The sequence below is a fragment of the Euphorbia lathyris genome, chromosome 9 (genome assembly GCF_963576675.1).
Source record: "Euphorbia lathyris chromosome 9, ddEupLath1.1, whole genome shotgun sequence".
Classification (NCBI taxonomy): Eukaryota; Viridiplantae; Streptophyta; class Magnoliopsida; order Malpighiales; family Euphorbiaceae; genus Euphorbia; species Euphorbia lathyris.
In genome coordinates this window covers 49,802,604-49,830,539 of record NC_088918.1, presented here as the reverse complement: position 1 = coordinate 49,830,539, position 27,936 = coordinate 49,802,604, and the positions used below count along the sequence as shown (strand labels likewise).

General features: G+C 39.0%; 1 protein-coding gene across 1 annotated transcript; it reads left to right on the top strand.

Annotated features, from left to right (window-relative positions):
* Positions 1–15,191: 15,191 nt before the first annotated feature.
* Positions 15,192–18,819, top strand: LOC136206911 (alanine--glyoxylate aminotransferase 2 homolog 2, mitochondrial-like). Its single transcript, XM_065998119.1, has 9 exons — positions 15,192–15,523; positions 15,800–16,030; positions 16,257–16,427; positions 17,000–17,143; positions 17,249–17,428; positions 17,637–17,862; positions 17,942–18,055; positions 18,146–18,232; positions 18,322–18,819. Exons 1-9 carry the CDS (start codon positions 15,281–15,283, stop codon positions 18,363–18,365), a joined length of 1,440 nt encoding a protein of 479 aa, XP_065854191.1. The 5' UTR covers positions 15,192–15,280; the 3' UTR covers positions 18,366–18,819.
* Positions 18,820–27,936: the final 9,117 nt, after the last annotated feature.

Genomic DNA, 27,936 nt, shown 5'->3' with positions numbered 1-27,936 from the left:
GTAAAACCAACCGGAAGTTTGTTTCTTAATTGTCTCAATCCCTTGTCTTTCGATTTCTTTTACTTGAGGACAAGTAAAACTTTAAAGTCCGAGGAGGTTGATAGGGGCATTTTGTCCCTATCTTTTAGCGTAAATTACGGTTTAATTATGGACTAAATAAGTGAGTTTAATTACAAAAATAATGTGTTTTTAATAAAATAACAAAATAAAAATAAATTTTATGCTTTTGATCAATTTCCTTTGTTTTCAGTTAATTTCGGAAAAATAAGCGTCAAGCTAACTCAGCTGTCGAGAATTGTATTTCACAGGTACAAGCAAAGGAGTAAAATCCACCGATACACGTGGGGCGTCTCTACTAATACGCGGGGCGTACAGGAGCAATTTTTCAATCTAAGTTTCAGAAGCTCAGGTACGCGGGGCGTGTTCCAAGCCACGCGGGGCGCCAAAGACATGATTCAAGCGATTGAACTCCAGAGGCTTAACCACGCGGAGCATACTCCAACCTACGCGGGGCATGGTTATGACAAACAGTCTGAATCTGATCCACACATAGTCAATTATCAACGGAATGGGCAAACACACGGAGCGCCTGCCTGTCCACGTGGGGCGTGTTCATGACATCAGGCCTGAATCTGATCCTCATGCAGAAAATTGTCAACGGAATGGGTAAACACGCGGGGCGCCTGCCTGCCCATACGGGGCGTGTCCTGGGAAAACTGCAGAAATAATGCAACTTATGTATTTACGATTCTACCCCCGAGCTTGATGTATAAGTAAGAGTGATTAGTACTCATTTCAGTATTCAATTTTCCATGTATTAGAGTTCCTCACACCTTGAGAGCTTGTATAATCCTTCCGTTACTCCGCCGAAGTTCCGCTCCATCCGCATTCACCAAGCTCGAGAGTTCCACCTCCAAGTCCTAAGAGACAACTTTGAGTCCGGTTAGCTAGTCTTAAGGGCCGATTCTTCTTCCATTTCTACTTGTTAATTAGCTTGTACTCTTTCTATGTACTAGGCTTGGTTGTATTCCGTATTTTCGTATTCCATATTTATAATATATGATTTACGATTCTGTTTTCACTATACGTGTTAATGTTTATTGCTTGCTTTGATACTTATAATTGATTATTGTGTAGGTTGTTTACGAGCTCCGAAATCTATTAGGAATCACATAGGTGTTGCCTCACCGGAGTTGACAAACCGGAAACCGTAGGAATTGACGAGCCACGGAACTTACGGGCCCTAGTTTCTGATCCTAAGAATTAGAGTCGCCTTAAGGGAAAATCACGACTCTAGAACCTCACGGAGTTGTTCGGTCTATAAATAGTCGTCTTTGCAAGAGTAAATCATTAATCGTATATATTTCGTGTTGTTTGTCATAGGTTATAACTTATCATCACCCGTATCACTCTAAGGGGGCTTGAAATACATGAAAATTGTCTCACCCGTAGTTTAAGAGTAGTTTATAGTTGTCACCCAACCAACTAAAGCATTCACCGCTTAGATAACGTGTAAAACCGAGTAGTTTAATACTTGTAGTTATAAATCCCGTGGATTCGATACTCGGTCTTAACCGGATTATTACTTGATACGACGGGGTACACTTGCCCCTACGTAGTAGCATCTAGTAGAGTTAGAGCACTTAGAAAGATCATATCCATAACCCTAGCACACACTTATCATTATATTTCACCGCTCTATCGGACAGCTATTAGTAGTAACAATGGCGATTGAAGGATGGGAGATTAAGCAAGTCATTATTGACATGTAGGCTAAACATGGTGGAAGATGCAACTGTAGTTGCTCAGAAAAGACGGAACCATAGGCCTAAAAAATCAGTATTTTGTACGTATTCTTATATGTGCATTAAACTGTTATAGTACCCTATATTTTATAATTTATTCTTTCTCGCCATATTTCTTATATTCATTTGCCTAGTTTTGTTCTATTTCTTTCCAAATTCTATAGAGGAAGAAATAGCAAAGCTGGAGAAGGCGAATGTAATCAAAGAGGTAATATACGCCCAATGGCTAGCGAATGAAAAATCCCACAGGCGGATCAGCTACCTCAAAAATAGGATAAAGTGATCCCCCATCTGGGGCGGGTCCACATACCTCAAAGATAGGACAAAGTGATCCCCCATCAAGGGCGAGTTTTAACAAGGCTCTCAGAAAGACCGGTATCCATTGTAATAAAGGCAATGACATTGCCCCATTAAATAAACTAACCTTTGTTATCAAACGTGTTTATCATTTTGTTTGCAGAGTTCACAGACAACATAAATGTCTCCATACGTTGGGATCCTAGTGAAAAAAATCCATAAAGCTTATCATAAGCTTCTAGGGGACGGCTTGCCACCTACCCTAGTAATTCGGAGGAAATCTAAGGCGAATTGAAATTCTTTCTGAATTTTCAACAAATGCAAAATTGTGATCAAGATGCTAAGTAAAAGCATCCAAAAAATACGTAAAAAATACTATAAATTGTTAAAATTTTACACAAGTGTTGAAAGCCTTGGAAAAACGAAAAGCAAAAAATAAACTAAAGCACCGGAGGAGAAACATTCACCTCGCCCTAAAAGCGTATCATATCCATATATGATCCCATATAGGGCGGATCTTATCCATAAGATCCTACATAAAAGTATCACCACGGGCAAAGCTCAAAACTCTTGTCATAAGAGAACACAAAGTCCCATCAAGGGCAGACAAAGTCCTCATCAAGAGGCATCACATATTTTACCAAGGTGTCAAAGTCCCGCCAAAGGGCAGACAAAGTCCCGTCAAGGGCAGACAAAGTCCTCATCAAAAGGTGTCACATTTTTTACAAGGTGTCACATTTTTTACTCTATCGATTGTAATAAAGGCAAGTCATTCTTTGCTCATTAATAAATTACTCTTATTATCAAGTTTTATGTAGCGTTTCTATACTAGAATACATAAATGTCTTCTTACAAAGAAAGGGTGAATCCTCATCAAGAGGCATTACATTCTCCTTCGTTGATCAAATACAAAATCTCTCCAAAAGGCGAAATTCCTTTCCCCATGAAGGAATCTTACACAAAAGTCCCTTCAAAGGGCAGATTCTCTTCCCCGTGAAGAAATCTTACACAAAGTCCCTCCAAAGGGCGGATCCAAAAATAAATGTCCCGCAATGGATAAACTCACTTCCCATCAAAGTGGTCTATAAAAATCCTACTAAAGGGCGGTTACATCCTACTCAAAGGAAATCCTTAAAAGCTTATCACAAGCTTACTAGGGGACAGCTGGCCACCCACCCTGGGATTCGGTGGAATAAGTTTAAACACTTAAAAAGATCTCTCCATAAAAGATAAGTTTAAACACTTAAAAAGATCTCTCTAGAAAAGATAAGTTTAAACACTTAAAAAGATCTCTCCAGAAAAGATAAGTTTAAACACTTAAGCAAAATCTCCTTAAAGGTGGAATAAGTTTAAACACTTAAACAAAATCTCCTCAAAGGTGGAATAAGTTTAAACACTTATGCAAAATCTCCTCAAAGGTGGAATAAGTTTAAACACTTAAACAAAAATCTCCTCAAAAGCAAAATAAGTTTAGATACTTAAAAAGATGTTCTCAAAAGTTCAAACATAGAAGAAACAACGAAATTCTTCACAAAAGCAGAATAAAAGGAAAATTTATAAATATGGCGAACGAAGGAAAAAGCCCACGAGGCAAATACCTAAATGGAAAAAGTAAAGCCTATCAAATAGCGAATGGCGCAAAGAACGCCTAAGAAAAATCCCGGTGTGGTGAATGAAAAATATGGCGAACAAAGGAAAAAGCCCCACGAGGCAAATGCATAAATGGCAAAAGTAAGGCCTATCAAATGGCGAAAGGCGCGAAGAACACCTAAGAAAAATCCCGATGTGGCGAATGCAAAATATGGCGAACGAAGGAAAAAGCCCCACGAGGCAAATACCCAGATGGCAAAAGTAAAACATATCGAATGGCAAATGACTCAAAGAACGCCCAAATAAAGCTACAATTGGCGAATCTCCTTCATCAAAAGCAATGAAACCTCATCTTCATCCAAGATAATGAAGTCTCGCCTTCACCAAAACTAAGTAAAAACACTTTGGGAAATAAGTAAAGGCTAAAAAGACAAGTGCCTAGAGTGCCAGAACCTGATGCTCGTAAAGTATATAGCATTTAATAGAACAAGTGTATCCTATCGCAACAAGTAATATTGTGCTAAGCACGAGATCGAACCACAAAGACTATTTGTTATAATTAGTAAATCTACCTAGAGTGATCTAATTGTTTAGAGGGTTGGATAAATGTTTGGGTTTTTAATAACTAATTAAATGAATTGAAAGCAATAAAGATACAAAATAAAGTGAACAATTGACAGGGTAGAAGGTGAATTAATGGATGGCACAATCTAGGCTGAGGAATCCTTTGATTAAATCCTATGTATGGGTTTAGGGAGTTCAGATTTATGTTTTACCAATGATTGAAGGTAATTGTCCTAAGTGAAAGACTAATGTGATCAGTATTGTCCTTCTTATTCACATGCATTCGGGTGACGGCTTGATTAGGCATATACCCTAGGTCATGCAAAGCATTAGGTTTATTGACAACTACGGCTAAAGCCGTAGCCCAGCCACACAGCCTCATTCCTAGTGGTCTCTAGCGAAGTCAGGTTCATGCAAATTCGCTATAGACAATTCTGTGGTCAGGTTCTCATCTATCTATAATCCTATTTAATGTCAGGGTCACAGGCATTAATCACATTATATACATAAACAGGCTAGTTGATCATTATCAATGTTCATTCTAGCATAAATCTTGTTCCTAACAATTTTTAAGCATTAAGCATGCATAAACTGATCAATCAAATGTCCTAGATCCCTAATCATACATATTTATACAATCAATTTCATCCTCATCCCAAATTGGATGGGGATCAGTTCATAGACAAACCAATCATAGCAATAGGCATATATGAAAAATGGAAAAAGCTTCAATTAAATATAAAAGGAAAAGATAAGAGGGAGAGATAGAAATCCAAAACCCGTTTTGCCGATTCCAATTACAGAAATAGAAGATGAGGAACTTCTCCCATCAATTGTTCTTGAAAGAAATAACAAAACAGAAATAAACCTAATCTAGAAAGCAGGAAAATCTAATCTAAAAATATAAATCTACATTGTGGAGGAGAGAACGCCCTAGCGGCTCTCTGATTTATTGAGTGGCTAATCCCCCTCTCAAGGATTAGGATTAGCTCCCTATTTATAGAGTTAGGGAGGAAACCCTAATGCCTCAAAGGTAAAAAGAGAAAATTACAAAGTGTTTTAATGGGCTTTTAGGGCCCGATCCACGCATTCCAGCAAGGGGGAAGGCGCTGGTGTGCCTTTCCCCGTCTCGTCTCGTCGAGACAAGGAGTGTCTCGACGAGACGAAGGCCTGTCTCGACGAGACAGGTATTGTCTCGACGAGACAGGTCCTAAATGGGGCGATTTTGCTCCGGCTTTTATCTGTTTAGGTCCCTGGGCTTCCGAAAAGTGCTCTAATGGTCCCTGATGAATTCCAAAAGTGCTCTGACGGTCCTTGAATAATCCGGAAATGCTCCAATAGGCTTGGGTCTAGTTCGGAAATGCTCAAATAGTCCTCAAAAACCCTGAAAACACTGAAAATGCCATAAATAATGGAAAATACTAAATTTAACTAAAAACTATCAAATTAATACAAAAACTTAACTAGAAGCTAATTAAAACAATCTAAATTAATCCTAAAAACCTATATAAATGGGAGCTATCAGAACCCAAAAAAAAGCGAATAAAGCTTAAAATGGGGAACAAAGCTGGAGTGGCGAATGTCTAGAATGACGGTAGAACTACGTGGATTTGATTCCCAAAAAATTAATGGGGTACGTAGGAAGCTTGACAAAATAAGAAATTATCAAGTCCAAGCCAGAAAGATTGGAAGATGAACTTACATGGAAATCTGGTGTGCAAAGGGTGAAAAATCACAGAAAACTCTTGCAGGAACTGAGAAGGCAATCGAAATAAGAAAAAACACCAGTCAAGAAGCAATAAATGTCACCTACATGCGGAGGAGATAAAAAGCCCTAAATGACTTTATGGACCTTTTAGGGGGGCTTCTGATAACATCCGCAATGATATCATGAAGACCTCGCTGGGAATATTCCCTGAAAAGAGGATCAAAAGGGAGAAAAGACATAAAAAGATCTGCCAGCTTAGTATATATGGTGTACAGCTAGATAAGGGATACGCATACGGTGACACGCCTTTGACCATCCTAGATCCATGGTCCGTTACATAAGACGATCCGCCACGATAGAAGGATATGGGGTCCGTCTCGTAAGACGATCCGCCATGATAAAGACAAATAATTGTTATACGGTGGGGTCACCATCATTAATGAACATTAATAATACCTTAAAAGCAATAACAACTCGGAGGTTAAAGGTCAGAGTTAAGCTGCATTAAAAGAGCATTACACTTCATTAAAAGGCATTAAAAGGGGGTTATTATGGTTATCACTCAAACCTATATAAATACCCCTGTAACATGACAACAAAGGTACACATTATTCTAACCCTACTTTGTGATTACAGATTATTCTCTCAAGAATATCATTGACTTAGGCATCGGAGTGTCCCCGGCCGATCCTAACGGTGCCTCACAGGGAAGGGCTTCGATCAAGAATCTTTTCACAAGATATCAGGAACCTACCAACTAAAGACCACTACATATCCAACTGCTACGTACTCAGATCAACCTCCTCCTCCATGATACCACCTCATTCCTCCTCTAGGCTTAATTGGGCATACCAAACCTCAAAATCCATATTACTCGAAGAGAAAGGAAAAAAGAGAACTTTGAAAATGAATGATGAAACCTTAGGAATAAAAATGAATAAAGACAAAGCTTATCAGGGGACAAGAAGAACAAAACTTCTCAATGAGACAAGACTTAGAAATCAATAGGAAGTTAGTTATTATTATTTTTGAAGAAAAATAAGTTTCATTAAACGGAATAAACATACAATGAATGTAAAATAAAATTTGGAGGGACAATACCCCACTCCACAAGTTCTGACAAGGAATAAGAACACCTAGCTAAAGCATGAGCCACCCTATTCGCAGAACGACCTATAAATCTGACAGAAATTTCATTGATACTAGAAATAAGACTTTTATAATCGTCTATAATTGAACCATAAGAAGAATGAAAATATGCTTGATGAATATGCTCCACCACTAACAGCGCATCTGACCCCACCTTTACACCACCTAAACCCTTGAGTTTGATCCACCTAAGAGCCTCTTGAATATCAATAGCTTCACCTTCCCTAACCGAAAAGTTTCCAGGAATATGAGAACGAAAAATAATAAATAGTTTGTAATTTTGGACAAGATCCATTAAAATGCCAACTGCTCGTGGGTTGCCTAGTCCACGACAGTTTCAGGCTAATAGACTCATGGTGATGGTGGGCCTGTCTAGTAGAGCCTACCTGAAACCTCTTTTTTTGGATCCACAATTAGACTATTATTTGAAACTGCCTCCTTCCCCTCATTTAAAACATCTTTTCTAGACTCGTGTTCTAACCCATGATTTATGTCTCCTTCATAAGAAACTGCCATATTAATTATTCCATTATGGTCGCCATTAGTCCCACGATTAATGCCACTAAATATGGAAGTTTGTTCAACCATTTTGGTCCTTTCCCTAGTAATTCATGCTTCCTTCATAATTAACTGCCCTATTAATTATTCCATTAATGTTGCCATTAGTCTCACGATTAATGCCACTAAGTATGAAAGTTTGTTCAACATTTTCTATAGTAACTGGTCCATGATTTACTACTTCATAATCAACTATCATATTAATTATTCTACTGATGTCTCCATTAGTCCCATTATTAATGCAACTAAATATGGGAGTTTTCATTTGAATCTTACCACCATGCTCCACCACCACTCCCTGATCACTGCCGTTGATGTCTGGCCGGACCTTGATAACAAGCCATTTTGCACCTTTGTTGGATTGCTTCCTTCCGGTCTGAACAAGCATATGAGAGCTATAGAGCTTTTCAACTTATCCATCAATCGAATCATAAACTTTTGGACATGAGAAATCTGTATGGTTTAAAAAACCACACTCAAAACAAAAAAAAATTTGATTCTCTTATAGCGAAATTCTGTCCAGAACCCATCTCTAGTTGGTTGTCTTATTCTCCTTATAAGCGGTTTTGGTTTTCGGACATCAGGGAGGAATCTACCAACCAGACACCATCTTAGATCCACCTGCTCAGAATTGAGATCTCTATCAGAATACCTCTATCTTCCTCTTCCTCTAGACTCAAATTGGTATACATAGTCTCGATACTACTTGACGATGCCATGAAGCAAAACAACACAAAACAAAACAAAACTTGTTATCGGAAACAAGAGAAAACAAAACATGTTATCAGAAACAAGACAAAACAAAACTTGTTATTAGAAACAAGGGAAAAGTACAAAAATAAACTTTGTGGTTACACCCATTTTCGAACAACACTCATGTGGTTTAAAAGTTTGCAAAGTGGTACCATGTACTTCATTCCGTTAGCAAACACATACCAAATTAACTAACGGTGTTAAAACTCAAAGGGAAAAGAGTTAATTTGGTCCTTATATTTATTTATTTTTATAAATTGACCCCCTTATTATCTAATTATCACAAATAAATCCTAAAATAAAAATCAAATATACCATCTTCTCCATCTCTCTTTAATTTCTTATTTTTTTCTTCTTTCTCTCTCCTCTTTGTTAATTTTTCTCTCTAAAATCAATTGAATTTCCATATTTTCAATTTAATGACGCTTATACTCTCTCTTCTTCTCTCTCTAGCCTAACCATTTTGAAGTTGAGCAAGACTTGGATTCTTAGCAGCCAAACATAGCGATATAGTAGAATCCATGACTTTTGCTTTCTCGATTTGTTAGATTCAAGTGCAATATTAGGATTTCAATGCTGCGATTTGCTTTATCCGTGCTTACTGTAGTACTGCAAAATGTAATATAATTCTTTATTAATTGAGAATTTGGCGCATATTATTAGCATTTTATTGAATTGAATTGGGAATTTTACTTTTATTTTATCATTCCGTGGTCAGGTTCTGAAGAATGAAGATAACGTGCTTATAGAGCTGTAAAATTTTGTAGAATTTGCCATGGAAGAGTATGTATTGAGCTCTACCTCTATCTTATTGGAAACACCTATGTTGTTTGTCTTCTATCTCTAGATATTTTTCCTGAATTTTTCGCGTGTTATGAAAATAGGGAGAATTCTGTTCAGATTCTGCAAAGATACAAGGAATGTTCATTAAGACGACGGAGTAGTTTTGCAACAGTTGCATCTTCCTCGATAAACCATCCTAGCAAATCATGCCACAAAATAAGACACAAAGAATCCAGGTCTTGTTCATCTTCAAAATGGTTAGGCTAAAGATAGAAGAAGAGAGAGTATAAGTGTCATTAAATTGAAAACATGGAAATTCAATTGATTTTAGAGAGAGAAATTAACAAAGAGGAGAGAGAGAAGAGAGAGAAATAAGAAAAAAAAATAAGAAATTAAAGAGAGATGGAGAAGATGGTATATTTGATTTTTATTTTTTTATTTTAGGGTTTGTTTGTGATAATTAGATAATAATGGGGTCAATTTTTAAAAATAAATAAATACAAGGACCAAATTAACTCTTTTTCCTTTGACTTTTATTACTGTTAGTCAATTTGGTATGTGTTTGCTAATGAAATGAAGTACATGATACCACTTTGCAAACTTTTAAACCACATGAGTGTTGTTCGAAAATGGGTGTAACCACAAGGTTTATTTTTATACTTTTCCCTAGAAACAAGACAAAACCATGTATGATCTAAAATTACAACATATATGAGAGGAGGAGAAGAAATACACACTTCCTTTTTTAGGGTTCTCTCTCTCTCTCTCTCTCTCTCTCTCATGTTGTGATCACTGAATTAGGAAGTTAGTTATTATTATTATTTTTTTGGTAGAAAAGGAAAGGAAAGGAAAGCAAAACAAGCAACTACACCGGGATTAGCCTAGGAAAGCTAACCCCAATCCTATCCTCTAAAAGAATAGGAGAAAGAGTGATAGGGGGAACGGTAAGGGTAGAAACACCTAACACCCCCTCATGGCCTGCCGCCGCCAAGTGATCTGCAACACGGTTCTGCTCCCGGAAAATGTGGCTGAACTCAAGGATATCAAATGAGGGGTTAAGCCTCTTAATAGCTTTAATAAGGTTGCGGCTATGAAGACCCATAGCATGACTACCCAAAATCATATTGATGGCCTCCAAGTTATCTGACTCCACAGAAAGCCTCTTAACACCCAGCCTAATCGCCAGCTGGATCCCAGAGAGAATGCCCCAGAGCTCCGCAGAGAAGGAAGAACCCAAACCCAAATTCTGGGTAAACCCAGAAAGCCAGGCGCCTCCCGCATCCCTAAGAACACCTCCGGCAGCAATCTTACCATTACTGAGGCAGGAACCATCAGTATTCAGCTTCACAACCCCCTCTCTCGGCCTGCTCCAGCTCACAAGGTGGACATCACTACTCGGGGAAGATCTGGCAAGGGACTCACCTTTGAAACTATCAATAATAGAGGAGAGTTTCTTCAAGAAGAACTTAGCTAAGTTAGGCAAAAGCACAGTTTTATTATCAAAAATCTCCTCGTTCCTCCATTTCCACACTTGATGACAGATAATGGCAAAGAAAATGTCCCCATGCTCCATATAAGACAATAACTTTCCCCTAATACCATCTGAGAACTAGTCGTTCACAGAATGGGACATGAAGGAAGAGAAAGTATGATGAGGGAGAATTTTCTTCCAAACCTCTTCACTCTTAGGGCAATCCCTAAGAGCGTGGCACAACGATTCAACATGGCCTCTACATCTACCGCAAGCTCTAGAGGTCGCCAAATGCCTTCTGTATCTATCTGAGTTAGTAAGTAATCTGTCTTTAACGCCCAGCCACAGGAAGCTCCTCATGCGGTAGGGGATTTTAAGGGACCAAATGGTCTTCCAAATATCCGAGGGATTATCAGTCCTGTTAAGGGAAAAGCTTCAAAGGCAGATTTGCAAGAATAGACTCCATTGTTAGTCAGCGCCCAGCAATGCTTATCCATGTCTTCCTCTTGATTACTCACCTTCACTCCTCTAATTCTAAGGAGAGTCTCAAGGCTAAAGAAAGAATCAAATTTAGGCCAAACCCAGTCCCCTTTAGAGTCCACCACATCGGCTAACCTCCAGTTTTGGATATCACTAGGCGGGGGGGAAGTGCACACATCCACTAAAGGTTTATCCCCAATCCAGGTATCAAACCAGAAGCTTATGGACTTACCATTACCCACATCCAGACCAACCCCCAAGCAAAACTCAGCAAAAACGGCGCTAAGCCCTTTCTAGAGGAAGGAACAATTGATAACTCTCTCTTTCGGGCCCCCAAAGATCTTATCTTTTCGATACTTACCACAAAGAAGGCGAACCCAGAGAGAGGAGGGGCATTGCCACATACGCCAAAGGAGTTTCATTAATAAAACTTTATTATTATCCTTAACTCTCCTAATGCCCAAACCCCCTGAATCTTTGGGCCGACAAACCTCACTCCAAGGCACCAGGTGGATCTTTCTTCCCTCCGTAGCTTCCCCCCACAGGAACCTTCGGTTAATCTTATCAAGATCATTAAGCACAGGATTCGGAAGCTGACAAGCCTGCATGATGTGGTTGGGAGCAGCGGAATTCACAGATTGAATTAAAGTCAGACGGCCAGCGAGGGAGAGAGTCTTGGCTTTCCACGTGGCACACCTCGTATTGGCTTTGTCCAAAGTATCTTTAAAAGAAACTTTAGACACTCTCTCACTATGGAGAGGAATCCCCAGATACTTCCCAAGAGAATTAGTAAGAGGAATACCAGACAAATCACTTAATCTTTTACAAATTCTCGGATTCATATTCTTAGAGCACATCATCCTAGATTTCTGGATATTAAGTCTCTGACCAGAGGCCGAACAAAAACAATCCAGAATATCCATAATGACACTCAACTGCTCCTCATTACCTTCAAGAAAGATAAGGACATCGTCCGCAAAGAATAAGTGGGTCACCTGGGGACAGAAACTGTTGATGGCCACCGGGTGGAAACTCCCAATATCAATGGCATCTTGAATAAGGTGGGACAGCCTCTCCATAGCAATAACGAAAAGGAATGGACTCATAGGATCACCCTGACGGATGCCCCGACCCGGAGAGAACTCCTCCGACATATCCCCATTCACCATAACCTGAAACACAGGAGAAGTAATACAAACCTTAATAAGATTTCTCCAACTGTCCGGGATCCTAGCTCTCTCCAGACTCTCCATCAGGAAGTTCCAGTTGATGCGATCATAGGCCTTCTCCAAATCCAGCTTAAGAGCCACAATGCCTTTCTTCCCTTTCCTAATCTTCATAGTGTGCATCATTTCTTGGGCAATCACCACATTATCCATCATTTGTCTACCGGGTACAAAACTACCCTGATTCTGACAAATGATCTCCGGAAGAATGCCACGGATTCTATTAGCCACAATTTTTGTAATCGTCTTGTAAAGAACATTACAAAGACTGATGGGTCTCATATGCAAAAAGGAAGAAGGCTTATCAATTTTAGGAATAAGGACCAGGAGAGTTCTATTAACCAGCTCAATATCCTTAGACCCATTGAACACACCTATGATAAACTCATAGATACCCTCCTTCACAACACCCCAGTGCTTGTCGTAGAAGCCAGTTGGAAGACCATCAATACCAGGCGCTTTAGACGCCCCAATGCTGAAGATGGCATGGTCAATCTCTTTTCGGGAAATAGGAAGAAAGGCACTCTGACTGATATCCTCACTGATCAAAGGAAAGGTAGCAATAGAGTGAGCCCTCTCCAGCTGAACAGGATCCTCTTTGAAAAGCTCCTTATAGAACTCTAGAGCCAAATTCCGAATCACCTCATCTTCATACACCCACTCCCCATCAGAATCTTTGATAGCCTCAATTCTATTCCTCTGCCGCTTGATCATAGTAGACAGATGGAAGTACCTGGTATTACGATCCCCATCCCTAATCCAGGATTTCCTAGACTTCTGGAACCAGAGAAGCTCCTCCTGCCTAAGCACAGCTTCCAGCTCCTTCTGAAGGGTTCTAAGGAGGCCATCTAAACTGTGATCAAACCTCACATCCAACCTACGCTGAACGCCCTCCATCCTTTTTAACAACTTATTCTTTCTTCTAATAATGTGTCCAAAGACATTCTTATTCCAACCAAGCACCTTCTTCCTGAACCCTTCAGAAGCTTGCAGGACATTCGAAATAAAAAGGTAAGTTAGTTATTATTAATCACCTAAATTTTAACAAATAAATTTACACAAATAACTAATTAAATTAACTAATTAAATCTACTAAATAAAAAGGTAATGGGGTAACTAATGATATAATAAGGCTTAATATATCATTTCCCCCTAAACTTGTGGCTTCCTAAACTTTTAAAGTGTTTCAATAAATAGTTCTCTCAAATTGCTTAAACTGTAGTTAATTAATTACTCGGTTGCAAAAAAAAAGTAAGTTGTATATGTAAGATGTCTTGCACGTGCTTTGAAATGTTATTACATAATTCATAAAATATATTAAAATATATTAAAAACGAATTTTTAATTGCTCAACTCTAAAAAATTTCTTTCTGATATTAGAACCTCGTATATCCTCACCTTGGTCGTTTTAAACTTTTCCAAAGCGTGTGGAAGACACCTTTCGTATGGAGTTTACTTTTTTTTTTTGCTATCGAATGATTAATTGACCACATTTTAAGCAAGTTGATGAGCTATTGAGATATTTTAAAAGTTAAGGGGCCCACCATTTTTTTTGGAAAAATTCAAATATGAATAATAATGTACTTTTTTAAGAAAAATAAGTTTGACTAGACAGAATCAACATACAAGGAATGTAAAATAAAATCTAGAGGGACAGTATCCCACTCCATAAGTTCTGACAAGGAATGAGAAAACCTAGCTAAAGCATGATCCTCCCTCCCCCCCATTCGCATAATGACTTATAAATTTGACAGAAATGTCATTGATACTAGAAATAAAACTTTTATAATCGTCTACAATTGAACCATAAGAAGAACGAAAGTATGCTTGATGAATATGCTCCACGACTAACATCGCATCTGACCCCACCTCTACACAACTCAAACCCTTAAGTTTGATCCACCTAAGAGCATCTCAAATACCAATAGCTTCATCTTTCCTAACCAAAAAGTTTCCAAACAATACAAGAACGAAAAATAATAAAATGACTTGTAATTTTGGATAAGATCCATTAAAATGCCAACTAGTCGTGGGTTGCCCAGTCCACGATAGTTCTAGGCTAATAGACTAATGATAATTGGTGAATCTATCCAGCAGAGTCCACTTGAAATCTGTTTTTTTTTATTCACAATTAGACTATTATTTGAAACTGTCTCCTCCCCCTAATTTAAAACATATTCTTTCCTTCTACGTTTTACTTTCATAACCACGGTATCTTCTCCAGACTCATGTTCTAACTCGTGATTTATGTCTCTTTCATAATCAACTGTCATTTTAATTATTTCATTATTATCGCCATTAATCCACGATTAATGCCATTAAATATGAGAGTTTGTTCAACCGTTTTGGTCATTTCCATAGTAACTAGCCTATAAATTAGGTTTCCTTAATAATTGTCTTATTAATTGTTGAATTAATATTACCATTAATCTCACAATTAATACCATTAAATTAAATAAGAGTGTTTGTTCAACATATTCCATATAGAAAACTAACACTTACTTGTCGAATTACATGAGAGTTTGTTGAACCGTTTTGGTCATTTCCACAGTAACTAGCCTATAGTAAGTTCTAAATTTTATTTGCCAAAAGCCATGTAAGTTGAATTTGCCTAATGGTTTTGTTTATTGGCATAAAGACAAGGTTGTCCTTGTCGAATTACAATCATGGGAGAAATCACCGGTAATCAAGAGGTGACATGAAAGGGCAATTTAGGCATCAAGAAGTCGACAAAGTAGAAAACACACGTCACGTGGTCTCTCCGTATTCCTTTGTCTATATAAACATGGAATTCATATTGTCCGTCGATCTTGTCCTTCCTGTTGTATAAAATTAGTCTGCTTCTCTTTCTCCAATTCCTTCTGCATTAAATTCCATTTTAACCGATTTTGATTCTATGATGCAAAGATTTCTCGTCAAAAGGTCACTTCCGGGAATCAATTCCCTCTCTTCCCTTCGCTACTTTTCTCAATTCTCCCAGTCTCAGTCTTCATCTTTGCAAGACAATGATTTTCCTCTACCCAAATTGCCCCCCTTCGGTTACTCCCCTCCTCCCTACACCGGCCCCTCCGCCGACGAGATTTTGGCCAAGCGGAACCAGTTTCTCAGCCCTTCCTTGTTCCATTTTTATAATAAACCTGTGAGTCCTTGCTATTCCGGATCATTGTTCTAGCTTTTGCCCGGATGTTACTTGTTTATTTATTGATTATGATATGATTTCACGGATCATGCCTTTCACGTTTTCTTATTATAATGTAATATTTCTCGGTTGTTCGTTTTAATTGGGTGCTTAGTGGAATTATAACTTCGTTTTTCGGTTTCAATTTCATACTTGCTTCAAATATGAATAAAGAAAATTCGTTTGATCCTTATTACTTGATGTAACATGGAATATTGATCTGCTGTTTTCTGGCAGCTGCATGTTGTGGACGGGAAGATGCAGTACCTGTTTGATGAGAAGGGGCGAAGATATCTGGATGCTTTTGGAGGGATTGCTACGGTGAATTGCGGTCACTGCCATCCTGATGTGGTCGAGTCAATAGTCGACCAAATCAAGCGTTTGCAACACTCCACTGTTCTCTATCTCAACAGAGCCATCTCTGATTTTTCCGAGGCTTTGGTTTCCAAGATGCCTGGTAATCTTAAGGTACAACAATCCCTTTCCACTAATCTTCCATTTAACTTCTTCCTGCTGATTCTACTGTTTTAGAATGATGTGGTGTGGCAGTTTCTGATTGGCGAACTCCATGTCCGTTTCTTCTTTTCTTATTTAGTTGTATACTAGTGTAAAAGATTGATGACTCCTTTTGTAGCAGTCTAGTCTGTGATTGTGAGAAAGGATCTTTGTGGTTTAAATTGTGAATGTGTACTAGGTGGTATTCTTCACAAATTCGGGCACAGAAGCGAATGAGTTGGCCATGATGATAGCAAGATTATACACTGGGTCCCATGATATAATATCTTTGAGAAATGCATACCATGGGAATGCAGCAGCAACAATGGGTGCAACTGCACAGTCTTGCTGGAAATTCAATGTCATACAGGTTTGTTTCAAAAATTTACATAATAGATACACCATTGAAAGAGAACTTATATCAGCTTATATGGTAACTAAGGTGTTTGATTTTCTAGACTTAAAATATATACCACTCAAGAACTTGGGTGGATGATTGCGACCGCATAGTAATACACCTACCTTTTGCATGTTAAGTAGTCCCATTTTTCATTATCACAAACTTAAAAATGTTAAATCTATGAAAAAGAATATTGCAAGGATGCTTTATTTGTCATGTTGTTCAGTATATACTTATTGGGATGAACTACCATTGTGGGCCAAGTTGTCCAAATCAATGATTACTAATCAAATAACATTATTAAGTTTTTAGTTGAGGAAAAGGAAGTGGGTGGGCCTGTAGATAAGACAGCGCATAATAAAAAAAAGCATGTTTGCATTTCTTACCTACTTTAATTGAAAATCCAGTTTCTTTCTGTACATTTACTTTTAGCAAGTTGCCAAGTTATAACTTCTACTGAATTCCCTCTTTTACTGTTGAACTTTACATAGTCGTAAGAAAGGCAGTTGCCAGAAATACTCACTTTAATGGTTTGCAAACAGAGTGGAGTACATCATGCCTTAAACCCAGACCCATACAGAGGTGTATTTGGTTCAGATGGAGAAAAGTATGCAAAAGATGTTCAAGATATAATTGACTTTGGAACAACTGGTCATGTTGCTGGATTTATATCTGAAGCCATACAAGTGAGCATAGCATGATCCTCCTAGGTTTTCCATTATCTAAATACATTTGTGTTTCTGACTTTCTATGCAAATGTATTTTTATACATACTCTTTCTTCTATGTTAGGGAGTCGGTGGAATCATAGAACTTGCCCCGGGGTACTTGCCTCCTGTTTACAAGAGCATTAGAAAAGCAGGAGGCATTTGCATTGCTGATGAGGTTCAGGCTGGGTTTGCTCGCACGGGGAGCCATTTTTGGGGATTTGAGTCACAGGGTGTTGTTCCTGACATAGTGACCATGGCAAAGGTTAGGTTTTTTTTTTTTTGGTCCAGATGGTATCTTGAAATTTATATTTGCCAAATTTCTTTGAGATCCTCATTGATGTATTCATCTTTCTTTATTAGATTTCCTGTCATTTATGAACATGCATAAATTCCATGAAGAAAATATGGAATTTGCATAGCTTGATAAGCTGGATTTTAATTGTTGGGCTCTTTGTCATCGACACATACAGGGAATAGGCAATGGTATTCCTCTAGGAGCTGTGGTGACAACTCCTGAGATTGCTGAAGTATTGACTCGCCGCAGTTACTTTAACACATTTGGGGGGAATCCAGTATGTACTGCTGCAGGGTTGGCTGTACTAAAAGTGATTGAAAAAGAAAATCTTCAGGAAAATGCTTTGGTTGTCGGGTCACATCTGAAAACGAGACTTACTGAACTTAAAGATAAATACGAAAGTAATTCACTTTCCTTGGTTTGTTTGGTACTTTGTTCATAAGTGTAGTTTATAGAGGATTGTGTAATTGGTTTGTGCAGTTATTGGTGATGTGAGAGGAAAAGGTATGATGGTTGGAGTTGAGCTAGTAACTGATCGGCAACAGAAAAGTCCTGCTAAGGCTGAAACTTTACATGTAATGGAGCAAATGAAAGGTATGTACTGGCTCAAGCCAAGAAAATGATTATGCTCCAATTCAAGCTAACTTACGATCCTTATAAGCTGTTAATGTATATGTATCCCAGAATTAGGAGTCCTGATTGGAAAAGGTGGATTTCATGGAAATGTTTTTAGAATTACACCTCCCCTCTGTTTCACCAAGGAAGATGCAGGTATATTAGTTAGCTAGTATTATTTTTGTCCTGCAAATGCATATAACATCTAATACATAATTATAAGGCTGTGCATATTGTGATTGCAGATTTCCTTGTGGATGGGATGGATTACACAATGTCAAAGATGTGAAGACTCGATAAAAGGTGTATCGGTATTTGGCATTCACAAGTCTTATAAAAATAACATGTGTAATGTTGTGAGCCAAAATTATGAAAATATATATAAACAGGTTTCCTTTTGAGTCGAGTGAGTGAGTGAGTTGCTTCTGTTCTGTGCCTATCAATTCAAGCAATGGGTCAACACCTCGTTGTCTCTTGCTCAACTTGTTTACTACTGCATTTATGTCTTATAAAAATAACATGTGTAATGTTGTGAGCCAAAATAATGAAAATATATATATAAACAGGTTTCCTTTTGAGCGAGTGAGTGAGTGTTCTGTGCCTATCAATTCAAGCAATGGGTCAACACCTCGTTGTCTCTTGCTCAACTTGCTTACTACTGCATTTATGTCTTTTAGTACTCTATTCTAACTCTTCTGCATAAACCATGCGACTTAGAATGAACTGATTTTTTTTGTGGAAAAGATGCAGAGAGCTTTTTAGGATAAGTGAATCATAAGCCTTCGTCACATGTTGTATGCTATGGGTTGCTTATTTAACATTTATTTTCTGTGTGGTTAACCAGTAAAAATTATCAAGAAAACTCAACTTATGCATTTTACTTTCGTTATATTCGTTCCCACGAATAGAACATGTCTTGGAAAGTTTATGATTATCAATCAACGGATACTTCATACATGTTTTACAACACAAGATATAAACATTATGAATTATTGCCTTCATTGTTAAAACACTTATATAATGTATTTAACAATATACAAAATGTCTAATACATATTACAGAACCAATGCCTATGAATTAGGGCACACCAACGGTCTCCCACTTGACCTAGGTCCAAGTAGGAATTGTCCTAATTCCTATAGGTCTAGTGTGACTGTCATGCATCGTCTCTCGTAGTGCTTTGGTCAAAGGATCAGCGACATTGTCCTCTATGTCTACCGTCTCTAATGAAAGTTCACCTCTATTCACGATTTCCCGAATGGAGTGAAATTTCCTGAGCAAGTATTTTGCTCTCTTGTGTGACTAGGGCTCCAATGCTTGTGACATTGCCCCGTTATTGTCACAGAAAACATCAACCGATCTTGTGATAGTCTTACCTACTCCTAAATTGATTATGTACTTCTTGATCAAAATTGCTTCCTCTGCAACATCGCATACAATGATGCACTCAGTTTCCTTGTAGAATATTCAATAGTCAGCTACTTTGTTCTTACCCGGCTAACGGCACCGATGTTCATGAGAAAACGTATCCAGACTGTGACTAGAATTCATCCTGGCGAGTCTGAAAGGTGCAGCTAGATATTGCTAGCTTATCCTGTCCTACGAATACTAAGAATGCATCCTTTGTTCGGTTAAGGTACTGAGGGATAGCCTTAATTACCGTTCAGTGCTCCTTGTCGGGACCCAACTGGTATCAACTTGTCATGCTTAATGTATATGCAACGTCCGGTCTCGTACATAACATGGAATACATGATAAATCCTATAGCAGAAGCATAAGGAATCTTCTACATGCGTTCTTTGTCCTCCTTGGTCTCAAGACTACTTCTTATTCAGTTTCAACTCATGGCACGTAGGAAGGAATCCTTTCTTTTCTTTGTGCATGATGAAATTTTTAAGAACTTTATCTACGTACGAGGCTTGACTTAAAACAAGAAGCCATTATGATCTATCTTTGTGGATTCTGATCCCTAGGATTGTTTCGACTTCTCCTAGGTCCTTCATCCCGAAGCACTTGTTCAACCACTGCTTGACACCCTGCAGTGTTGCAACTAGGGGTGTGCATTGGTTCGGTTTAAACCGCATATCGAACCGAACTGAGTGAATTTGGTTTTTCAGTTCGACTTTTTTAACAATTCGGTTCGGCATCGGTTTTAATTATAAGTGTATTTCGGTATTCGGTTTGACAGAAAATGTAAAAAAATCGAACCGCACCGATTACATATATTTTATATATATATATATATATATATACACATATATTTGATTACACAAGTTTAATTTTTTTATTATTGTTGAGATAATAACCCAATATAGATATATTTTGGAAATATTTCAATTTTTGTTGTTGTTTGAGGTAAACCGAACTGAACCGCATATTTCGGTTCGGATTTACCTATTATTCGGTTCGGTGTCGGTGTGAATTATTTTGATCATTTCGGTTCGGTTTGGTTCGGTTCGGTTTTATACAGATGCACACCCCTAGTTGCAACATCACCTTCAATAAGGAGTATGTCATCGACATACAGCATAGGAAAGTTCTGATGCTCCCACTAACTTTCATATACACACAGTGTTCATCAAGTTTCTAAACGAATCCATATTCTGTGTAACTGGCACAGCCCCCTCAATTTCTTGTGGATCTGGTTCGGTTCCTGTAACATCCTCAGTTTCAACTACAGGTGTTTGCTAGCTTTGAACTTCAAAGAGTTTAAAAATGCTCCTAGTGTCTTCTTTGGAAAGGAATTCCTTCTCCAAGAAAACATCTCCTCTTGCTACGATTATTTATATTCTCAACCGGGTTGTAGAAGTAATAACCTTTAGTCTTCTTAGGGTGCCCACAAAATATATCTGGACTCTAACTTGTCACCCATCAATTTCTTAACGTGTGCCTTGCAGCCCCAAATCTTCATAAAAGATACATTGGGCTTACACCCGGTCCATAATTCATATGGCGTACTTTCAACTGCCTTGCTAAGTGTATTATTTATAATGAAAGCAGCCATTTCCAAAGCATATCCCAAGAGAAGATTGGGAGAGATGCTTGACTTATCATTAAGCGAACCATGTCGAGCAAGGTTCTATTTCTCCTTTCGGACACTCCATTCTATTGTGGAGTTCCGGGAGGAGTGAGTTGGGATACAATCCCACACTCTCTCAAGTATGCGTCAAACTATTGGCTTAGGTAATCACCCCCCCTATCTAATCGAAGTGATTTTATTTTCTTGCCAAGTTGGTTCTCAACTTCATTTTTAAAGTCCTTAAATCTTTGCAGGGTTACAGACCTGTGCTTTATAACATAACTGTACCGGCTATAGTCATCCGTGCAGGTGACGAAATAGAGATAGCCCATTCTAGCACTTAAGCTCATTGGTCCACATACGTCCGAATATATTAGCCCCAATAGCTCAATGGCACTTTCACCAGTCTTGTTGAAAGGTGCCTTTGTCATCTTGCCATGTAAACAAGATTCGCACGTGTCATACAAATTTAAGTCGAATGACCTTATCACTCCATTAGAATGGAGCCTGTTGAAACACAATTTCCACATAGATTTTGATTATGATAAAAATATTAAATTAAAATTATATCTCCATAATCAATAACACATTAAAAGATAAAAATGATTTATTTATACTAATGTGTTTGTTGAAGTGTTTGGTTAATTATAAGCAAAAGTTCAAAGATGTTAATTTAGGCCTTAAGGCTTAAATAAAGCCCATCACCAAGAAGGCTTGTAAATCAAAAGCTTAAGCCTTGATCATAGAAGGATCCAGAAGTTCTCTTGCCAGCTCTAAATCAAGAGAGTTCCGGAAGATGAGAATTAAGCCACGCTTGACAAGATCAACAAAGACAGAGTTGACCTGCACACAACTGTCAGTTGTCCATACCTGATAAGGAAAGTTTCAGAACCACAGACGGCCTGTCCCTTGGTCAACCTGAGAACTTTTCCTGATTTGGTTAGACAAGGAAGACTGACTCCAACCAACGCTGAACACCATCGCAACAGACAAACCAACGGACATAAAATAGAAGATGATTGGCTGTAGGCTCTGGCCTTTGGAAAGTGAAAACGACACCTGCACACTTTCCCTCTCAACGATTATTTTGAAATTCTAAATAACTTCTTCCTCAAATGTCAACTATAAATAGCCTCTCATTTGCAACCTTAAAGACACACAGATAGACATACAAGAGATTGGATGTAGGCAGAAGACTGAACCAGGATAAATATGTTGAGTGTCATTTTCTAACTCTTGCTCCGTATATTTGCTTGCTCATTACTTTGAAACTACTAAACTAACCAGAGTGTTATCTCTAACGTGTAACGTTCGAAAGCCCTCTAAGTGTTGCTCTCTGAATCAAGGACATAAGAAATCTTAGTTACGAGTTAACTAAAAACTGTCTCTGGACCCCAACATTTGCACTCTGGTCTGTGCTGTGTGCTGTGAGAAACGTTTAAGAACGTATAAAAGTTTTAAATCCTTAATAGTTCCATTAACCCTCCCCCCCCCCCCCCTCTGGAACTAATTCTCACATAACTAAGGGACCAACAAATGGTATCAGAGCTGGTAGCTCAACTCACAAGATAATACTATCTTGAGGTGATCCTGTAATGGCTGGTAACGCAAACAGCACTCGTTTCCTACCTGGAAATGAAACAACTCAGATCTTGCTTGAGAGCTTATCTATCACCAAACCACCCCTGTTCTTTGGATCAAATTATACCTTTTGGAAAAACAAAATAAAAAATTTCATCCAAGCCACGAACATGAGTGCCTGGCTAGCAATAGTCAAAGGCCCGTTCGTTCCATATGAAACGGTGGAAGGTAAACAAATCATCAAGGAAGAGGCCAAATGGTCAGAGGATGACCTTAAGAAATTGCAAAATAATGCCTCTGCTATAAACATGTTTCACTGTGCTTTAGATGCTGCAAAATACAACAAGATTTCAGGTTGTGAGTCAGCACATGAAATCTGGAAGAAGCTGGAAGTGACCTATGAAGGCACAAACAAAATGAAGGAATCAAAAGTGAACTAGCACATGAGGCTGTATGAGCTGTTCGAGAGGAATGATGGCGAAGGAATCTCTGAAATGAATGCCAGATTCACCAACATTATCAATGAGCTCAAAAGACTCGGCAAGGTTTTCACAGAAGAAGAGCAAGTCAAGAAAATACTCAGAAGCCTGTCCAAGAGCTGGCAAGCAAAGAAAACTGATGTAGAAGAGGCTCAGGATCTAACCACGTACAGATATGATGAGATGGTCGGATCTCTTCTAACCCATGAGATCTCTACGAAAAGCTTTGAAAGCAAGTAGAAATCAGAAGATAAGAAGCAAAAGTCCTTAGTCATGAAAGCAGACTATAATGATGAGAGCTTAACTGATGATGAAGAAATGGCTATGTCATAGGGGCATTTTGTCCCTATCTTTTAGCGTGAATTACGGTTTAATTATGGACTAAATAAGTGAGTTTAAACACAAAAATAATGTGTTTTTGATAAAAACAACAAAATAAAAATAAATTTTATGTTTTTGATCAATTTCCTTTGTTTTCAGTTAATTTCGAACAATAAACGTCAAGCTAACTCGGCCGTCGAGAATTGTATTTCGCATGTACAAGCAAAGGAGTAAAATCCTCCAACCACGCGGGGCGTACAGGAGAAATTCTTCAATATAAGTTTCAGAAGCTCAGTTACGCGGGGCGTGTCCCAAGCCACGCGAGGCGCCAAAGTCATGATTCGAGCAATTAAACTTCAGAGGCTCAGCCACGCGGGGCGTGCTCCAACCTACGCGAGGCGTGGCTATGACAAACAGTCTGAATCTGACCAACATACAGACAATTATCAACGGAATGGGCAAATACGCGGGGCGTGTTCATGACATCAGGCCTAGATCTGATCCACACACAGTCAATTATCAACAGAATGGGAAAACACGTGGGGCGTACTCCTGGCCACGCGGGGCATGGTCCAAATAACAAGACTGAATCTGATCCATATGCCAGAAATTGTCAACGGAATGGGCACCCACGCTGGGCGCCTGCCTGTCCACGCGGGGCGTGTCCTGGGAAAATGCAGAAATAATGTAACTTGTGTATTTACAATTTTACCCCCGAGTTTGATGTATAAGTAAGAGTGATTAACACTCATTTGATTCATTCAACTTTCCATGTATTAGAGTTCCTCATACCTTGAGAGCTTGTATAATCTTCCCGTTACTCCGCCGAAGTTCCGCTCCATCCGCATTCACCAAGCTCGAGAGTTCCACCTCCAAGTCCTAAGAGACGACTTTGAGTCCGGTTAGCTAGTCTTAAGGGCCGATTCGTCTCCCCTTTTTACTTGTTAATTAGTTTGTACTCTTTCTATGTACTAGACTTGGTTGTATCCTGTATTCTCGTATTCCATATTTATAATACATGATTTACGAATCCGTTTTCACTATACGTGTTAATGTTTATTGCTTGCTTTGATATTTATAATTGATTATTGTGTAGGTCGTTTACGAGCTCCGAAATCTATTAGGAATCACATAGGTGTTGCCTCACCGGAGTTGACAAACCGGAAACTGTAGGAATTGACGTGCCACGGAACTTACGGGCCCTAGTTTCTGATCCTAAGAATTAGAGTCGCCTTAAAGGGAAACCATGACTCTAGGAACCTCACGGAGTTGTTCGGTCTATTAATAGTCGTCTTTGCAAGAGTAAAACCATTAATCGTTTATATTTCGTGTCGTTTATCATAGGTTATAATTTATCATCACCCGTATCACTCTAAGAGGGATCGAAATACATGAAAGTTGTCTCACCCGTAGTTTAGGAGTAGCTTATAGTTGTCACCCAACCAACTAAAGTATTCACCACTTAGATAACGTGTAAAACCGAGTAGTTTAATACTTGTAGTTATAAATCTCGTGGATTCGATACCCAGTCTTAACTGGATTATTACTTGATACGACGGGGTACACTTGCCCCTACGTAGTAGCGTCTAGTAGATTTAGAGCATTAGAAAGATCACATCCATAACCCTAGCACACACTTATCATAATATATTTTACCGCTCTACCGGACACTCATCAAGTTTTTGGCGCCGTTGCCGGGGATTTATAATTTCTTGCAATATTAGACCAAAACGTTTTATTGTTAGTCTAAACATTATCTTTGTATAAATTGTTTATATACACCTTTACTGACAATATTTTTTCTTGCTAATATTTTCTTTGTTTACTTCTTGAGTTTATGCACACCCGATCTCGAAGTGATACTCTCATTCCTATTGATCTTGAAATTGAACGTACTCTTTGTAGGATTCAGAGAGAAAAGATGGCCAACCTCAACAATGAAGCTAACCAACCCGAGGCAAACCAAAGACCGCCCGTCCAACCCGTGAACAACATCCGAAATGGAGGGGGCAATGATACAAGAACGATGATGGAGATCCTTGCTCCGCATAGGCCCCAAAATCGCACGGAATCGTCGCTCCCACCATCCTGGCCAACACATATGAGATAAAGACTAGCATGATCCAATTGATCCAACAACTTGGTCAATTTGGAGGAGAACTTCATGAGAACCCTAACGAACATCTTGATAAAAAATTTATGTGTGCCGATACTTCTCGGCAAAATGGTGTTCCGATTGAGGCCGTCCGTCTAAAGTTGTTTCCTTTCTCTTTGACAGGTCAAGCGTTGGAATGGTTGCACTCGTTGGAGGCGGGATTAATTACATCGTGGGAGGAGCTTGAGAAGGAGTTCCTTTCTTACTACTTCCTGCCGTCCAAAACGGTTAAGTTGAGAAATGATATCACTTCATTTAGGCAACTTGAATACGAGGCCCTACACTCAGCTTGGGCTAGGTTCCGAAAGTTGCTCCGAAATTGCCCACATCATGACATCCCTAAGCACGATCTTGTAAGTACCTTCTATCATGGTTTAACTCCCACTAATCGTGCAACTGTGGATTCTGTCGTAGGTGGGGATTTGTTTAGGAAGTCGGCAAGCGAGGCTTATGAACTTATCCACGAGTTAGCTAGAAAAAGCGTCCAATGGCAAGAAGATCGGCTTGCCGGACCCTCGCGACATCAAACATTTGCCGTGGAAAATGAGGCTCCCAAAATCTCCATGGTTGAGATGAATAAAAAGCTAGACGCCTTAATGGCACAAATGAGCCTCAAAAATACAGCACAAGTCCTGATGTGCTCGCATTGCGGTGGTGACCACCATGGTCAAGATTGCCAAGCCGGAAGCCCTTTTGTCGGCGATGCCGAGAGCGTAAGTTATGTAGGGGGGCAACCAAGGTACAATTCTAATTATACCTCCTATCATAACCCGAATGCTTATCACCACCGTAATAACAATAACAACGGATGGAGGCCTCAACACCAACACCCGAATTTGTCTTATGGCAACAATCAGAATGTGTTGAAGCCCCCATCCGGATTTCATAATGAATACAATGAGCAAGGTTTGGGTCAATCCCCCAATGCCTAAGGAGGACAAATTTCTCAACCTCCTAGCAACACGCAAGACTCTACGGTAATTAATCTCCTTAAGGAAATATCTTCCCATCTTGCTGGCAATGAGGCTTTTTGTAGGGATTTGGGGCATCAAGTGGCCCAATTGAATCGCCACCAACAAGAGAGACAACACGGGTCTCTCCCAACTAACACCGAACAAAACTCGAGGCCCAAGAATCGAGAGACCGCGCAAGGAATTACACTCCATAGTGGTAAGGGTTTGGAGCCACCGGTTCCAAAAGTGATTCCAACCGCTCCAAAGGTAAGTAACGAACCGGAAGTGGTAAGCAACCCCGGTTCGGATCCGAAACCCATGACTTCCTCGGATAATAATAAGGATGTTAGTGATCCAATTGGGACTTACGTACCGAAGCTCCCTTTTCCACAACGACTTAAAAAGGAAAAATTGGATCACCAATATGATAAATTTTTGGAAATTTTTAAGAAGCTTCACATTAATATCCCATTTGCGGAGGCATTGGAACAAATGCCCACCTATGCAAAGTTTCTTAAAGAAATCCTCGCCAAAAAGAGGAAGTTAGAACAAAATGAAACGGTAGCGCTAACAGAGGAATGCTCCGTGATTATAATGAATAAACTCCCGCCTAAATTCAAAGATTTAGGAAGTTTTTCTATCCCATGCACGATTGGTAATGTTGAGTTTAGTAGAGCTTTATGTGATTTGGGTGCTAGTATCAATCTAATGCCTTTGTTTGTTTTTAGAAAGCTCGGCTTGGGAGAACCAAAGCCTACCAATATGACACTCCAATTGGCCGATAGATCCATTGCCCGGCCGAAAGGAGTTGTGGAGGATGTCTTAGTGAAAGTGGACAAATTCATTTTCCCCGCCGATTTTGTAGTGCTCGACATGGCGGAAGACGATTCGGTACCAATCCTTCTAGGAAGACCATTTCTTGCAACAGGTAGGACTCTCATCGACGTCCACGAGGATAAGCTTATACTACGGTTGCAAGATGAAGAGGTAGTTTTCAACGTGTACAACTCCATGAAATTCCCTTCTCATACCATGGAGGATTGTAACTTTTTAAATTCTGTGGAGTCTATTGATCTGTTTGTTGAGGATTTTTGTGATAGGTCTTCCATGGAAACCTCTTCGGATACAAAGGATAATGAGCACTTGGATGAGGAGCCATTGAACAACCTGTTTGAATACTCCTCCGAGATAGAACAATGTTTGTTGGCAAGGAGCAGGTTCGAGGGTTTGGACCGTGATAGCAAAGCAAAGCCAAAGTCATCTCTCGAAGAGCCTCCGACTTTGGAACTTAAACCCTTGCCTCCTAATTTGAAATATGTGTTTTTACAACCTCCTAGTTTCTTACCCATTGT